Source organism: Prosopis cineraria, unplaced genomic scaffold (genome assembly GCF_029017545.1).
Source record: "Prosopis cineraria cultivar Desert tree isolate PC_DT_omini unplaced genomic scaffold, ASM2901754v1 PC5, whole genome shotgun sequence".
Lineage (NCBI taxonomy): Eukaryota > Viridiplantae > Streptophyta > Magnoliopsida > Fabales > Fabaceae > Prosopis > Prosopis cineraria.
Genome location: NW_026555336.1, coordinates 34,970,015 through 34,987,512, shown reverse-complemented (window position 1 = coordinate 34,987,512; position 17,498 = coordinate 34,970,015). Strand labels below are relative to the sequence as shown.

At 34.5% G+C, this 17,498-nt stretch overlaps 3 protein-coding genes across 9 annotated transcripts; 1 reads left to right on the top strand and 2 right to left on the bottom strand.

Moving 5' to 3' along the window:
* Positions 1–1,421: 1,421 nt before the first annotated feature.
* Positions 1,422–3,275, top strand: LOC129311727 (formin-like protein 4). Its single transcript, XM_054954148.1, has 2 exons — positions 1,422–2,529; positions 2,726–3,275. Exons 1-2 carry the CDS (start codon positions 1,601–1,603, stop codon positions 2,874–2,876), a joined length of 1,080 nt encoding a protein of 359 aa, XP_054810123.1. The 5' UTR covers positions 1,422–1,600; the 3' UTR covers positions 2,877–3,275.
* Positions 3,276–4,061: 786 nt separating this feature from the next.
* On the bottom strand, positions 4,062–9,708 carry LOC129311590 (protein WVD2-like 7). 7 transcript variants are annotated; one of them, XM_054953929.1, is made up of 11 exons: positions 9,583–9,708; positions 9,083–9,218; positions 8,930–8,995; positions 8,657–8,754; positions 7,788–8,450; positions 7,243–7,653; positions 7,063–7,127; positions 6,282–6,378; positions 6,104–6,175; positions 5,643–5,747; positions 4,062–4,477 (listed from the first exon to the last, which is right to left on the bottom strand). In XM_054953929.1, the coding sequence occupies exons 4-11, from the start codon at positions 8,696–8,698 to the stop codon at positions 4,448–4,450; spliced, it is 1,485 nt and encodes a 494-aa protein (XP_054809904.1). In that variant the 5' UTR covers positions 8,699–8,754; positions 8,930–8,995; positions 9,083–9,218; positions 9,583–9,708; the 3' UTR covers positions 4,062–4,447. The 7 variants fall into 7 exon arrangements, with proteins under 7 accessions (XP_054809904.1, XP_054809905.1, XP_054809909.1 ...); XM_054953930.1 differs by lacking the exon at positions 9,583–9,708 and adding an exon at positions 9,379–9,502; XM_054953934.1 differs by lacking the exon at positions 9,583–9,708 and having other exon boundaries at positions 6,104–6,166; positions 9,083–9,495.
* A 4,989-nt stretch (positions 9,709–14,697) lies between these two features.
* LOC129310631 (probable galacturonosyltransferase-like 9) lies at positions 14,698–16,750 on the bottom strand. Its single transcript, XM_054952530.1, has one exon. The coding sequence runs from the start codon at positions 16,361–16,363 to the stop codon at positions 15,194–15,196; it is 1,170 nt and encodes a 389-aa protein (XP_054808505.1). The 5' UTR covers positions 16,364–16,750; the 3' UTR covers positions 14,698–15,193.
* Positions 16,751–17,498: the final 748 nt, after the last annotated feature.

Here is a 17,498-nt window from a genome sequence, read left to right as displayed (position 1 = left end):
AATTATATATAAGCAATGGTCAATGTGTTTATATGTCTAAATATAAAAATTTTAATTGGTTTATGAATTTTCCCTTATCTTAAAATTTAATAATTTTTTTGAAACTACTTTGAAAAATTATGAGCAACTTAAATCATTAAAGGTATTATAAGTTACAGGACTTTTTTAAGAAATTGAAATTTTTAAATAATTTTGACAATAAATCCATAAAATCCTATAGTATATCTTTTAATTCTCAACTAAACAAAACAAATTACTTCGTTCCATCTACAATATTAGATATTGCTAACTATTTTAATATTTTAAAAAATTATACACATTTTCAAATATACACATTTTAATAATGATAATTGAAATTTTTATGTACTATTTGTTCAAAAGAAATAATAAATGAAGTAAGGTAGAATTTATAAAAAAAATACAACAACTATTCAATATCCTATATCTTCAATCAAATAGGGTTTCTAAAAATGCCTTGATAAATGGAAGTATATTAATAAAGGCATGTTAGAAATGTTAGAATGAATTTCGACTTATTAATTATATTTTTTAATCATATGTAAAAATTTTAAACAACAGATAAAAAGAAACTGAGGGAGTAAAGGTAAATAATTGAAAACTTAATTAATATATATATATATATATATAAAACTCCCTCATTTTACAAATATGAGAGAAAATAATCAATTTAAACATTTTAAGAAAGTTGTTTAGGTATAATAATTATATATGAAATTAAAAATTTTGGACTAATTATTCTTGTATTTAATGAAACAAATTTATCTAGTAAAAATAAATATTAATTTTATGAAAAAAAATTGAAATAAAATATGATAAATGCTTCTTAAAATTTGTAGTTTTGTTTGTAAATAAAAAAAAACACATGATAGTTTCTTTTATAAAGAAGAAGGTAGTATTAGTCTTTTTTTTTTAAGAATATAGAAAATTTTAAGTGAGATAAGTTTTGAAACTTGTTAGGATTGAGATATGTTTCAAAACTTAAAAAGCCATTATAAATATATTTATAAATTATTCACCAATAAAATGAGGCATTTATATAAGCCGCGGAATTTGATTACACAATCTTATAGGTAATGGGTTAAATTCTTCAACAATAAGGCTTTATCATTAAATTATGATTCATACTCTTTAAATTAAAATCACATTATTTAATATAGATTTTCCAGGATAGAGTGACAATGATAATCCCTTAATTTGAAACCTTTCTGAATTTGGGTATTGAAAGAGAATTTTCCCAAAATCCCATCCCTTTCACCCAGCTGCCACAGCCTCGCCGGAACAGGCCATTTAAGCCTCAAGCCAGCCCAGTATAAGTACGAAATTACCCCTCAACTATCCCATTAAAAGAGTCTCGGACAAGGATAATTTTGGTCATTTCGTGGATGGCTTAACATAATATTGGTCCCGGGAAGCCAACCATAATTAACCGCTACCATGTTTTTTTTTTTTTTAATTCATAAATTTACAAAACGAAAAGGTCAAAACTTAGCGTTGAACAAGAAAACTCCAATATCCCATTCTGTTGCAGTGAGCTTTGCCAATAATCTTCCATGGCTTTGAGTCTCATCATTCCTCGGCCATGGCTTCTTTTCCTGACCTTTCTTCTCGTTTTCACAGTTCTCTAATTCGATTATGTCATAGCCAGTCCAGCTCTCCTCAAAATATTGAAACTTTCTATCCCACTGAAACTCCAACACTACCGCCGGGGCCATCGGGGACAAATCGAGCTCCGCCGTCAACGGCGTCAAACGGTTCTTCTTCATCAAACAGTAAGATAGCCAAGGCAGTGGCTGCAACCGCAGGAGCTACTTTCGTTGTCTCTGCTTTAATCTTCTTCATAGTACATAGGTGCTTGAGAACAAGAAGGAAACATGAGGCTGTTGTTCCTCAGAATCAAATTAATGGGTTTGAGCGAATTGGAGAAAATGTCAGAGGGTTGATTGTTGATGAGAATGGATTGGATGTGGTTTATTGGAGAAAGCTTCGAGGAAGAAGCTCCAATGGGGATTTCCACAAAGAGGTCTTTCGCAGTGCCCAGAACAAACAACACCAAGAAAAAGACGACGAAGAAAATCAGAAACCAGAGACAGTTCAAGAATTTCCTCTGCTTCGTGGGAAATCTTCGACTTCCCACATACCAGAAGACGATGAATCGAATCGAATAATTACAGCAAGAACTAGTCTTCCTCCTACACCAGCAATTCCGAAACGGAATAGTTCGGCCCCACCAACTTCCCCTTCTCCTCTCCAACCAATTCAGGCTAGGAAGAATTCCCCGCCAGCGCGGCCACGAAGTCGGCAGCCACCGACTGTGAAGTCATCGTCAAAGCCACCACCGACATCTCATGAAACTCCAACAAACAACGGCAGGCCGGGAAATTCTTCCGGGGAAGGCACGTCGGAATCCGGCAACGGTCAGATGAAGTTGAAGCCTCTGCATTGGGATAGGATGAACAGTAACTCTGATCACTCGAAGGTGCGAGACAAAGCTAATGCGGGCTCTTTCAGGTAATCCTAATTCATAAGAATTAGCAAAATCAATATACATGAATTACTAATTCGTGATCATGATCGACAAAATGGTAGGTTTAATGACTTTGAGCATAACATGTTTTTATTGTGTGTTATGACATCGTTGTTATTCGTGCTTCCATTTTAGTTAAACTGATGAACCCAAGTGTGTGAATATAATGGTGAATTTCAGTGTTGATCAAGATCTTATGGAAGCACTCTTTGGATACGTGGCCATCAACAGAAGATCACCAAAAGGAAGGACAAGTGACTCAGCAATTCAAAGCAGGGGGGTCTCTTCTCAAGGACAAGTCAGATTGGGAAGAGAACAGCAGAGAACATAGAGAAAGAAAGACCCTTTTGGACTCTATTTATGATGGTTAAGAATTTTGTGGTGACTGAAGTTCAACTTCAAGCCTGCATTGAGATTTCTCGTCGAATGCAGAACAGGAATATAGCTAAGCTGAGGCGAAATTAAAAGATTTCATGAACACACTTGAGGAACATAACATGTGGGAACAGTTCATGGGAAGACTTAAATGATTCAACAACTCGTATAAGTGGTTGGCAGCTGTGTTATTTGAGTCTACCCTTTTGCCTATTGGAGGCTGATTTGAGCTGTTTCAGGAGCCATGAGTGGACAAAGCTTCTTAGCTGTATCCTATAACTAAATTTTATTTATTAGAGCACGACATGTATTCATATTAAATGTGAGTTTCAGTGGAAAATATGGTGCATGTCTTTTTACGATTGTATTGATTTATTTGTATTTTTGCATTGATACCATTATTTGATATTAAGCCACCTGACATTCGAAAGTCACTTTAAACTCCGACTAGTTAAGCAGAATTCGACATCCGAGTGATGTGCCATTGGATAGAGAACTTCTGCTCTTTAGTCTTTCCAAATTTCCGCTGTGCATATTCTGTAAAACTTAATTAAACAATTAGATTAGACAAGAATTTAGAGCACTTGATAAAAAATCAAGCAAACCACAAGTTAGAGTTACATAACAGATTTTGCTATAATTGCTGGGTTGGAAAATAAATCTTCCTCTCTGTACCTGTTTAGAGTTATGTGGTTTTTAGTGAAAACACACACCATGAGTTGGATAAGATACCTAGCCTGTATTTAATTACATTAACCAGGCCCAGGCTTTCACAAGGTTAATGACTCATACTTTGATTGTTAACTAGATCAACAGATCGCATGTGTAGCTCATCAACAATATAATCACATATTATAATTGAACTTTAATATTTTAAAGATCACTAGTTAAACCATTTTAACCAATCAAAAAAATAATTGATGTAAATTCACTCGTATATTTCCAACATATTCACGGTGTATTCTTCTGCCAACAACCAGAAGCTGCTCCGCTATTTCTCATTATCTGTTTCTGATATATCTTCCTAACAATTCTTGTTTCTAATGCCAAGACATTGCGACTGCAATAACGCAGAAAGACGATAACTGACTGGATGAGATTTATGGGAGTCACATGATTCAGAATATTTAGTGACTCAGAATTGGGAATGAGTTTCTTGTTTCATATATCTTCAAATTGTTTACAGCACAGTAAAGACATAGAAGGTGGTGAGAAGAAATCAAAGAAGCAATTAAGTACACCACAAGAACACGCATTTCTAACATAATTCAGACATTATACAGAATTACTTTCTATTCCACAGATCGCCTAGGTTGTTTTTGGGGGTGGGGAAGAAATTTATTGCCAAACAAATGATGCATTGCTCCTTTCTCTGTCTGCTACTACTCATATTGTTCATAAGCTACACTGTGTGTGTATTGTGTGTATATATATATATATATGGCACAGGCCTACTTGTCTCTGACTACACTACAATGTGGCACAGATCTACCTAGTCCTGAATGTTTTCACCGCCTTCTTTTTCTCTCAACGAGGATTCTCTGGCTTAACACCTCCCTGAAAAGCAGAAGCAGACATGATAGAATCGAAGATGATGAATACGAGTTACATCAGAGAATAATTAAGTATAGTAACATGGCACGTTCATTCACGCAAATTTATAAAAACTGCTACTCACGTGAAGGCATTTCTTTCTTTGTTTAACTTTTCCCATTCTCCTTTTTGTTGTTAATATACACAATTATAATCATGCATTCATATTAATGTTTCAAAAGCAACTTGACACGGGTTTCTAGATGATTTGACAGAAAAAAAATCTACTGGAATAGCATGATAATTGGATAAAGCTTAGGAAAAGATGTTTACTATCATATTCTCTCATAAAAACAAAATATGTGAAAGAACTTTAACAAGAACATCGATCAAGTGATGCTAAGGTGTATAAAAAGTATGCATGTTCTAATTTGAGAACCCAAAGGCAAAAATTTTAAAAACCGTGCTTAAGTTCTGTTCACGGTAATTATGCTTTGGAGTTAATTAATGGAATGAAAAGGCGGCCTTGAGTTTTCATGATAATATGCATGAAACTAAACCAAAAGCCTAGGTTTTACAAAGTAAGACAACAAACTTTTTATCATGATGTTCAGGTTGACCCACTAACCACTATGCTCAGTTGGCAGAAAACAAATACTTTGTAACAGCAAAATAAGACAGCCAGGTCCCATTGATCTCCCTAAGTTGTCTAAAGTAAATAATAATTAAACTGTGTCTACCATTGTAGAACAAAAATTTTGAATGGCCTTAATTAAAAGTTAAGTTTCGGTCATTTTCACACCGTCAACTCCCATGAAAGTAATGAACGATAAGTTATCAGAAATAGTCGTTAAAATCATTTAAAAGCATTAAGCACACCGATCCTGCAGTTGCTATTGCATTTCAAAAGCCGCTTGCGCAGTTATGATGAAAACTTCTAATATGAAAGCAGAAGTTAATCGTAAGTTAAACGACTTGCGCGGTTGGGCTTCATTTTCTTGGAACATATATTTTTCTCAAATTACAATGAAATGTCATTGTCATCAACTAACTTATTAGTTACAAGTTCGATTAGTAGTTAAGTAACTTTTAGAATCAGTTTCTAAAAATCACAATAAAATAGCAAACTACGCCTAATTCTTAACCTTCCTAATGGTGATGAATCAATCAGATAATGTATGAGGTATACCCTTTTTGGATGGCTTTCTGATACCTTCTGGCCCCGGTAGAAAGTTGGTAGGGTTGTCGTTTTAACATTCTGCTTTGACTTTTTTGTCTCAGCCTCTTTTCCCTCCTGTGATAGGGAATACAAAATTCAGGCATGAAATGTGTACAATATGCCCTACTTCTTTAAGTAGAAGTTAGCTAATTTCCTATGGAATAATTATCTTGTGCAACTAAGATTTAGTGCACAATGGAAAGAAAAAATAAAATGAAAATATGATTTTATAGACAAGAAATGACCCACATGGCTCTATTTTAAAAATCAATAAAGAATCAACAATATCAAATAAGATATCAGAGACATAATAGATAGATATTGCAAAAACGATATATGGTGGATTCCTTTTTTTCTTACATACCAAAGGGGCATAACAATTGCAGAAATGGTGAAATGATGAAATGGACAGGAAATACCACTGAGTTTACCTTTGGTTTTGATTGAAGAAGTGTTCTTTCAGCTTCTTTTGCATTAGATTTTCCCCCCGTTTTCTTTGAATGCTGGGATTTTTTAAAATAAAAAAGAAGCCAAGAGATCATGATTTAGTGAAAATGGGAAATAAATAAAGCACTAGACAGATGACAACAAGCAAGTTCCACTTCATACCTCTTTTCCTTTGACAGCTCCAATGTCACTTTTCAAGCCTACAGAACTTTGGGCAACATTCCCACTTCGTTTATCCATACTGTCAACCATTTTAGGCCTATGTAAATAAAGTTTCAAAAGGGTCAGCAAGAAAAAGAAGTTTGCAATGGACGTATTCTTTCATGATAAATCTAAAAGGATTTGTTTCTTGCAGAAGAGATGGGACAGATATTAACTGAGTCTTTATTCAGTGTAAAGATAGAAATTCGGTATGCATTAGGATATAAACAGATGTTGAACAAAATGATGAGCAGATATAAATCCGCCAAATATGACAAAAGCAGGTAATTGCAATTGAGTACTGAGGGAGGGGATTTTATGGCCCAGATTAAGACACATATTTTGAATTCTGACCGAGGGATAGATTTTCAATTAGGGTCACGAGATTAAAGGTGGATAAATAAAGCTATAGCAATGTTTAATTGTGGAAATAAATTATTTCCTACAAACAGATAATTATTTATTTAAAATGAATACCATTTGCTGCTTCTTCATTTATTTGATATTAATCAATGATGTCCTTGATTGGAATTCTCCCACAGAAAAGCAACCAAATAAAGATGGTGTTGGTAAATATAACTGTTATAAATATGGACATGATGAACAGTTCTGATCAAATTACAATTATGGAGCAACACATTTTGTAGCGCCAAAGGTAAAGCCGGTCATGCTATGTAAAATGCATTGAGAAGATTACACCAAAGCAGCTAAAAACACAAACAGTGCAGAACAGAGACATTACCGTCCATTTTCTTTCCGCAAAGCCATAGATGTTTGAACTTTTGCCTCTGTCCCCTTTGAAGGAACCTAAACAAGGAACGTTGAAGCAGATGCTATCAAATGAATGTAATACTCTGCTAGTAAATGCAACCATTTATTCATTGAAAATAAAACGGCAGTTTTATAATGTTTCACCACATACCCGTCCTGTTACCAGGGATCTAGCTGCGCCAGGGGTATTAGACTGGTTGAAATTGTTCTGGAATGTCTTAAATGCACGTTTGACTATGTCTTTATCCCCCATTTTCTCCATAATAAAAGATTTCCTCATTGGGGTAAGAGGAACTGGGTCGATATTACGTGGACCCAGGCTAAGGGACATGTGTAAAGATTTGTTAGCAACTCTTTTGTTTTCCTGAGTGGATGGATTTTTCCTTCCAGATAAAGATGGAGAATTTCCCTTTTTACTCGAAGTGGCAGATGGTAAAGTTTTGGTCGGAGTTGGTGTAAGTCTTGAGCTTCTAGGTGTTGTAATCTGGTGTGCCTTAGATGTAGGCACCACTGGTTTCCTTTTCGTCTTTACAGCACTATTTTCCCTATTGACATTGTTAACCTGTCCAAACTAGACGATCAAAAATAGGAAACTAGGGAATGGAACAGTCAAATTACAACCCATATAAAATGTGATTTCACCAGTCCCATTTTCCAATAAACACAAATGTTGGGGGTATATAGCTTAAAGCATACCTTCTTAGATTCCTCTGGATAATCCAATTTCATATCTTTTGCTTCAACTTGAGATGCCTGCACCTCTGCCAACCCATTGTCAACATTGCCTGAAGGTTCCTTCACGTTTTCAGCTTCAACGGGGGTAGTTTTTCCTTTTGTGTAGACAGGTGCTGTATTACCAAGATTGGAACCATCTGATCTGCTTTCCGGTTTTTTCTTCTCTTCCTCATTTGATGTGCTTTGATAATCTCTAGATTCTGGAATATTTTCAGTCATACCATCCATATGTACCCCACCGACCTCAACAGTTGAATTGGTTGCTTGCTTAATCTCTTTGACGAAAGAACCTTGACCGTTGGATGCATCAAATTCTGCATCAGTCCCGCAAGTGTTCTCGCTCAGATCTTCTTTGTTTTGATCTTCTGATCTCGAAAGATTCTTCTCCGCTTGCTTCTCTTGATCCAGCAATTCAGCTTTCCGGGCGGCAATTTTCTTGTAATGGGCCTCGAAATAAGCTTTCTTCTGAGCTACTGATCCAGGCGTAGCACACTTTTCAACTTCCTCCAAGTACTTATTTGGAGAGAAAGACGACCATTTCTCCCAAGAGAGAGATTCGCTCTCAAATCTACCAAACGAAACTGACACTTGCAAAGAAGAATTGGAAGCCACTGTCTCTCCGATCTGCTTAAAAGCACAGAAAAACGAAAATTATCTGCATAAGAACAAGCAACAAACAGAAAGACACCTCACACTTTCACCAAAAGCACCCAGGATTTGAACAATCATAATTTCGGAAACGACCAAGCCAACAGATTTGAAATCACGCTTACTGAAAATTCAAGTTTTAAGATACATTCTTCAGCAATCTTAATGGTAAATGGGTTTACCTTATCCTCACGGATCGGCGCATCCACCATGAATTCACCCATGGAAGTAAATCGCTACTCAGCTATAACTTCAAAACGGAAGACGGACACGGCATGGTCTGTGAAGAAGCAATCAAGTGCGTCAGGGGAATCTCACTGCGAAGACTAGAATCAAGAAAGCCCATAATGGGACAAATAGAAAAGTCTCAAAAAAAAAAAAAGCAGAAATGATGGCTCGAATAAGAATGGCAGGTCATGTGCCCGTGCAGTGAGAGCAATCATTCCTCCCCTTACTTCAATTTCTTCTTCACCTTTCTACGGCAAACGACATCGTTTGTCTGCTTGTTGTACTTCTGGAAACTTCGAAATGATAAACCCAATCATCAAGACAAAACGAAACACAGAAAAGCGAGAGAAAGTGCAAGGTCAGGGCCATGTATAAATCACCTGAAATATAGTTGGGACTTGGGCAGATGACTTTAACTTTCAATGGCATTCAAGTACTTGCTTTCCAGAGAGGGCCAAAGTTGAAGAGCTTGATGCAGTAAGTGAGAAGAGATGATAAAATTATTGAAGGAAAACCCTGACCCAGGAAGAAAAAGGCAAAAGAAAACGAAATCTGGTAAATAACTCAAGACGGAGGAAAAGAAAAGGAGACTAGCTGGCTCAATTAAATAATGGAACTTAGACAAAGAAAGTGGGTGGAATGCATTGAATAATAAAAACAAAGATCAGTAGATCACACTCGAAGCTCATCAACTTGGCTTCCGATGGATCATACCAAGAAATATCACGCTCAAGGGTTTGAGAGAGAGGGGGGGGGGCAATAACATAAAGATGGTGGTGGTGATTCAGACGAAGCAACATGAAAGGGTAGGCAGAGAAGGAGAGAAGGCCCACATGAAGAAGAAAAGCAGAACAGTAGCAAGTGAGAGTGAGGGAGGTACATGTGATGGGATGGGTTTGGAGACCATGCTATCTGCGTGCCTTCCTCGGGCCACTCCACCACGGGGTCCCCGGCTCCGTTAACTCACCACCTCACCTCATCTTAATCATTTACGTTATAAGTGAAGCGCTGAGACCATGAACAAAAAGTTTCCCAGAACATTTTCTTAGTCAATTTGATTTATAATATAAATATCTTAATATTTGTAAAAATAGTTATTTTATTTTATTTTTTATATTTATTAATTTATATTCTTGTAATTATAAATTTATAATTTTTTCTCACCCATCGTGAATTGAAACTAAGATAAAAAAAATAATATATATTTTTATAATAATAAGAATTTTATTAATGTGCAAATTCTTATTAAAATGATGGTTATGTTTAAATTAGAGGGAATGGCTTTTCATCTCTTATTTTCTCATAATTATTGATTTAATTTTAAATTTAAATTTAATTTAATGCAAATTAATTCTTGTGACTTGTTGAGTTTAGAAATTATGAAACTGTTTTGCATCCAATCAATAAATTATAAAGATTGAATTGTTAAGAAATAAGAAAATATATGATTAAATTGTCTCTTATAAAAGTTAAAGAGTTGGTTGATAACTATTTTATGATGTAATTTTTAGTCATTTAAATTTATATCAATTATTGATTAAGTTCTTCATATTTAATTTGTATCAATCTAGCCTTTTAAAATTGCCATAACTGTGAATTTGGTCATTGTTGTTTAAAAAGAAAGTAAAAGTGTTAAACTATACTGATATAAATAACAATACATTGATGACAGCTATGTAGAAAAAGGAGTATAATTATTTATGTGAAAAAAAAAAAGACTCCAAAACTTTAGAAAACAAAACATAATATGAATAATTAAATTAATAAAAATTAAATCAATTTGATAACTAATTTATTTTCATCTAACTATATAAATATATCAAGTTATCAATATAACTGATACATTAGATTAATTTAAAAGTTAATTCATATTTTAAAAATTAAAGGATTTATATAAGAATTTAAGAAAATGTCAAAAACTAAATCAATAAAACTTAAATTTAAGAAATTAAATTAATAACTAAATCAAATTTAAGACTGAAAAGTTTATTATTTCACGATGAAATGATCAAAGGCGGAAAGTTATGCTTTTGCTTGTATGATATATACTATATCGGTTTTTATATATAAAATATTTTTAATTAAATTATGTAAAATAATAAAAATTTATTATCTAATTAAAATTATAATAACATTTCAATTTTATTTTAAATTATTTTAAATAATAAATGAATAATTTTTTATAGTAAATTAATAAAAATATTTATTTTTTAATTTAATAAGGTTGTAATAATCTATTCACTAAAAAAATATGTCAATAATTTTTTATATTTAAAAATAAAAAAATTTTAAAAGATTTTTTTTGGTTGCCGACTGGATTCACCAGAACTTTTTCTGACTACATTTAGATTTGACTCACATCACGCACCTCGCGTTAATGGATGTATCTCCCAATAAAAATTTTTTATATGCACAAGATTTAAATTCAAAATTTATTTAAAGTAAAATAAATTGTTTATCACTCGAACCAAATTTTGTTGGTTAACAAGATTTTTTTATACACAAGGAAGGAGGGAGTAATTATCGGTCGATCTACCTCCCAAGACTGTTCCGCATTAACATCGGTGCACGCTTTTTTATTTTTTTGTTTTGTTTTGTTTAATAGATCAGCCATCAGTGTAGGGCCTGCAAGCTTTCGACAAATACCTTCATTCCCTTGCTTGGAGCTTCTTTTGTCCTGGGCCAAAAGCACAAAGGGAACTTCTGTCGTGATCTAATCACCGTTATCATAGTGAAATTTGAGCCCCGTTACGAGAACCAAACTTCAAGCAATCCTTTGTGCACGCCGTTTTTTTTTTTTTTTTTGGTCTGTCCCTTCACTCAAAACCTCAAATGAATGAGCTCACGGGTCGACATCAAGATCTCTTCTCAACGTCAAAGCGTTCTTAATTTAATTTAAAACATATCACCATTTGATACATCCAACAAAGACATGTTCCGTATGCACTGTATTCATAACTCATTAAATATTACCTACAACCTCAGAAGCAAAAGGTCATGATTGCTCTAAGATTCTCCTAGTCTTGCCCCGAAAAATCACCACGGGTTGGGTCTTGACATAACACCTAGGAGGTTGGGCCAATTTACTGGTATGGGCTTTATTGATGCACACTTGTCTGCGTTTGCATAGAACATTGAGCCCAATGGCCCTTGTGTTTGTGTGTGCAGTTGTGTGTGTAATATTATTCTATTGAGTTTCCATGCACTCGATTGATTCCACTGTTATTCCCAGCTGCTTCACTACTTTCTGTTGGTTTTTGCAATTAAGTTGCCGGGAGAGGAGACTCTCGTTTTTTTACTCTCCACTTCCTCCACCTCCATTATTCACATTATCTTATTAAATAATTTTTAATCATAAAATTAATGAAGGGTGAAGATGGGAGAAGTAGAGAGAAAAGGGAAGAGAGAAAGAAAAAAAGAACAGTCCCCTCACTTCAATAGATGATGGTGTATATTGAATTTTTTAAAAAAAAGAAAAAAAATAGATTAGTCTCTAAATTATAAGCTTAAAAATGTCAAGGATTTTAATCTTATTTTTAATATAATATTTGCCTTCAACTTGTAAAAATAATACAATTTAGCCTCTTCAACTTTTAAAAATGGTGCAATTTAACTCTTACTATAACAAAAATTAATTTTAACCATTACTTAACAAAAAATTGACCTTAAAATTATAAAAAAGAACCAAAAAATATAAATAAATGACCAAAAATTACAAACAATAACCCAAAAAATTACAGAAAAATGACCAAGAGACTGATCCTTTTTTTTGTAATTTTTAAAGTCATTTTGTATCATTTTTTTGGTCAACTAATAGTTAAGGTAAGCTTTTGGTAATGTTAAGAGTTAAATTATATCATTTTCAAAAGTTGAAAGAAAATATTATATCAAAAATTAGTTTAGAATTCGGAACATTTCTGTATCTATAATTTAGGGACCAATTTATTTATTTATCTTTTTTTTAAATGAGTTCACAAAAAAGAAAAACTTAGATAAAATTATGAAACACGGTAGGGACTTTAAGCTGCCATTGATTTCAACTATTTTTGCTTACTCGGACCATAGAAGGGCGGTCTCTGTCATTTTATGCTGCCTGGATTCTATAATCTACCCAAGCCATCCGTTGCAATCCAAAACAGGAGCTCTGTGTGTGTGTGTGTGTTTGTTCTATCATCAGTTGATTTAATAACTTTGCTATCCATTTTGTCTCTTATAACTCTTTTTTGCTTTTACATTCAGTGTTGGCAGAGCTATTAGCCACCCGACTAATCTAGATTGAGGATCTACTTGGTAAGGTAGACGGACCTCTCCTCAAACATGTTTTCTCTAAGATCTGGACTCTCAATTTTACACGTAAGTTCTTTTTTGGGGCTTAATTAGTTTACTGTCACTTTGCTAACCTCTCTGGGGTTACCTCTTATGAATAAGTGGAGGTCGAATGTTTTTTTAAGCCAGAGTTTGAGCCGATTGAAAGCCTCACAGTAGAGTTGATTACTTTTCACGAATAATGCAACCAGGCAACCCAACCAACTTTTATTATTGCAGTCGAGGGTCTCAAATATCTAGAAATTGTATGACCACGAAGCACTCAATAATACTGCCAGCTAAGCTTTGCCATTTGGACACGGAACAGTTGAAAATGACGACTAATTGAGATGCTTGCACATTATGTTATCTTCTCTTGTCTTTTTAAATAATAGACATGGGGATATACAAAATTCATTCGAGAATTGACATTATATCTGCATCTCAATCAACCCTCACCTTCCACAACCAACTATGATTTCATGCACATTTTAAAAATTTACTGTTTGTTTGAACTATTTATTTTTTTAATATATATATATAGTGTACAAATTTGTAGTTGATTTTTAGTTCGATTTCATGAGGCCTTGGGGAACATTTTGAGGGGGAGCAAGAGCTGGCACCGACAAGCAAAGAGAGAAGAATCTAAACCTACCAAAAGCTACATGAACAAGTCGTCCAAAAATGAGAAGTTGGATTCGTCAGCTTAATCATAATAGTACATTTATTTAATAATTAATATACTTCAAATGACTGCAGGGCACAGACAGAGATGCCTTCATTGGATGCCTTAGAGTTTCCTCAGACGTTGACGTGTTTGATTGGAGAAGAATTTGAATGAAATAGAGGAGATAAGAAATTTTATTAAGTTCCATTTTAATAAAAATGGAGAGATGGAATTAGAAACTTATAATTTATTTTTATATTTTATCTTACCTATTTTATTTATTAAAATTTTATAATTTAATTTATCTAATTTTTTTAATCGAACTTATCAAAATTTCTCCCTCAAATAAAGGGCCAAACTTCATGATCGATTGTGATTCCTTTGACTGAAAAATGAGCCAAAACATAATAATTAATAATTAAAAAACATTTAAAAATACTTTACATGATTATGGTCCGGCCTCCTCCCCGACCTCCCGCCTAGAATTTTCCGGACAATGAAGCCGCGGGGTCCATGGTGGTTGCCCTGAAATTATCAGACCAAACTGTACTATTTTTTTAGAATTATTTTGTATTCCTATTTAAAAATATTCAATTTATTTTTGTTTGAAAAAACTCATTTCTTATATAATATATATTTGATTAAATACATAGCATAAAATATTACGCATGTATGATTAATTTAAAAATGGCTTTTTTAAGAAAAATGAATTTTACCCCAATTTTTTGTTTAATTTGCAAAACATACACACAAGAATGCGAGACAGAGATAAAACTTTTTGGGCTCGTGATTCCTCAACTAAAAGGAAAACTCTCAGAGTCTACCCAATCCATGGTGGTGCACTAACATAAGCAAACACAATACCTTTTTCATCAAAACAAAAAAAAAAAAAGAAAAGAAAAAGAAAAATCAAAATCCGTTTTTTATTTTTCTAGTCTTTTTCCAACCTCATTAGCTTTCAATCAAGAAAATCCGCGATCCAATCCTTCATACGCCTCGATGTTGAAAGGAATCCAAAGAACCTAATCAAACTTCTCACTTCTGCCATTAACTTTTTTTTTTTTCAAATTTAACCAGTAAAAACTAAAAATACGTACAACGAGTACCTTATAAGTACGATATGATGATGATATATGCTCTTTGAATCTGAAAGCATACAAGTGACACTGAAAAGGCTGCATCATTCAGTAGCTGTGAGTAGAAGAGCAAGACAAGACATATGAAAGGTAATGAATTCAAGTAACAACAATGAACAACTGTCTCGTTATTCTCCTCCTTCGCCTTCAATCCAATGGTCCCATACACTGAACTCAACCCCACCCACCGCCCAGCAAAATTGTTCCTCAGATGGAACCTCCCCAGAAAATAAAATAAGAATTCAACTCTAACAATAATCCCTACAAATCACAGGAATTTAAAATTACAGTAAAGCGAAAAGAATGAAGAAAAGACCATGAATCAATCTCCCAGTTCTGTACACTGCTTGCTACCAAAGAATCCTATCAAAAGAATCAGTTCATCACAACAAATCATGAGCATATCCAACCAATATCGAAGATGAGAACCTCCATGCCTGATCCCTCGCACTGTTCTGGTGTCTCTGTGGTGGTTTGTAGAGATCGTACGGCTCCCACAGACTATCCAGTGGACATGGTTGCTTCGCGTCAAGCCTCGCCCATGGCTTCCCTTTCCCGCTCCAATGAAGAAGACTCACAGGACCTGGATGCAACGACCTGCATATTCCATTCACATTATCTCCTCCCAGCCCGTGTTGATTCCACCGATGATCAATTGCTTCGACATTCCCAGCGAAAATCAGCAAGAAAGGAGGGAGCGAGCCCAGTTCGTAAATCCTCTTCTTCCTCTGCAATTCCATCCAATTCTCGATCCTCTTCCTGTAATTCCCCTCCCTCCACCTCACCAAATCCATCACCATCACGCCTGTGTTGAAGTAACAGGGCCTTCTAGAAGCGAAAACACGTGAAAGAACAGGGTCTGACCAGAAAGTGTCGGTGAAGTACTTGGTGAAGTTGGCGTGACAGTACTCGGGTGCTCCAATGACCCGTGACCCGGACGGCGTCACGTTCCAGAGCTTGTGGACGTCGTCGACGACGACTATGTCTGAGTCCAGGTAGATGACCCGATCAACGCACGGGTCGAGGATGTCGCCAAGGTAGTTCCTTGCGTAGTTCAGCGGGTTCTCGAGGGCCTGGCGAATGGACGAGGAGATGAGGTTGATAACGGTGTCTTCTCTGAAAATGTAGACCTTGAAATTGAGGGAAGGGAAGGTGGTTCGGACTATTCGGGTCAGGACCCGAGGACTCGCATAATCAAACTCCGCCGCCATAAAGTGAAAGAAGACGTTTTCGGGGCAGGACGAGTGTCTCAGAACGGAATGGACGGCGGCGATGGAGCCACGGAGGTACCCGGAATCAAGAGTCATGGCTATGTGAACCAGAGAAGGCTCACAGCGCAATGCGACGCCGCTTCTATTGGTCGAAACAGGGCACCCTGCTCCGTTGCGGTAGTCCGGCGCTTCAGCGAATCGAGGCAAACCGTCGAACACCATTTCAGAGCCATCGACGACATCAAACATGGTCGGAAACGACCGAATCCCGAGGGAAAACGGCGGCAGTAAACAACAAACAAGGACTAACAAAACGACGCCACTTAACCGGAAGGGAACCATTTGCGGCTCTGCTTCAAGAAAAGGAAAGGTACAGGAAAAGGGTGGTTTCTCGACAGAGATGGAAACGACTATGACTCAGAAATCAGGAGAGCATTGGGGTGGCACCATGGAGAGAATACAGAGACGAACAATGAAATGGAAAAGGGGAAGAGGAGAGAGAGGTGAGTGATGATACCATTTTCGTGTTGGTGGTCGTCTTGGTCTTTTCTTGGTGAAGCGAGATACGGTTTTGGTTTCTGAGGGAGAAAAGTAGCGAGAGGTGGTGGAGGCTGTGGTGGTGGTGGTGTCTCTCAGAAAGTTATTACTTATGTCTTGTCTCTCTCTCTCCTCGATTTCTTTATTCTCTCTCATCGTCGGGGAAGAAAACAAAAACAAAAGCAAAAACAAAATGAAAATGGTCGGTTTTAGTAAATCAAGCTGGTCGCCCGGAAACCTAATGAGGTTGCTTAATTGCACTGATTCACAAAGCGTATTACAGTCTCCCTCTCTAATGCCGGGAATCCGTGCGTACGAAGCTTATTCAATTTGAACTTTTTTATCTAACTTAAAATATTTTACTCTTTTTAAAAAATTTATATAATTAAATTTGACTTTAATATTTTAAGGCTTCACGTTTATCCAGGCCATTTTGAATATTCAAAATTTTTTAAAAAATATTTTTTTATTTTTTAAATTAATTTTAATTTTTAAACAATTCTGTTAAGTATAAAATATTATTTTAATTTTAAAAATAAATATAAAATAAAATTTATCAATTTTGTACTTAAATAATTCTGTTACTATTTTATTATATTATGTATAATTTATTCATAAATATTGTCTCTACTTGTAAATTAATGTTTAGTTGTTTACATATTGTTCTTATTGTAGTCATATATAAATATTTTATATATTTTAATTAAATTATATTATTTTAATTATTATCAAGATAATTTCAATTCAATTACAGATCATTAATTTAAAATTATTTCTCTAATTAATTCAAAATTTTTCTTAACTTTTGAGTAAATTATAATTTTTGTTTTTAAGAATATTGAAAAAATAGTTATCATTATATTATATAAAATAAATCATTTAATTATAAGTAAAATACTATTTTTTATAATTATTTTTTTAATTTTTTATATAGTTTAAA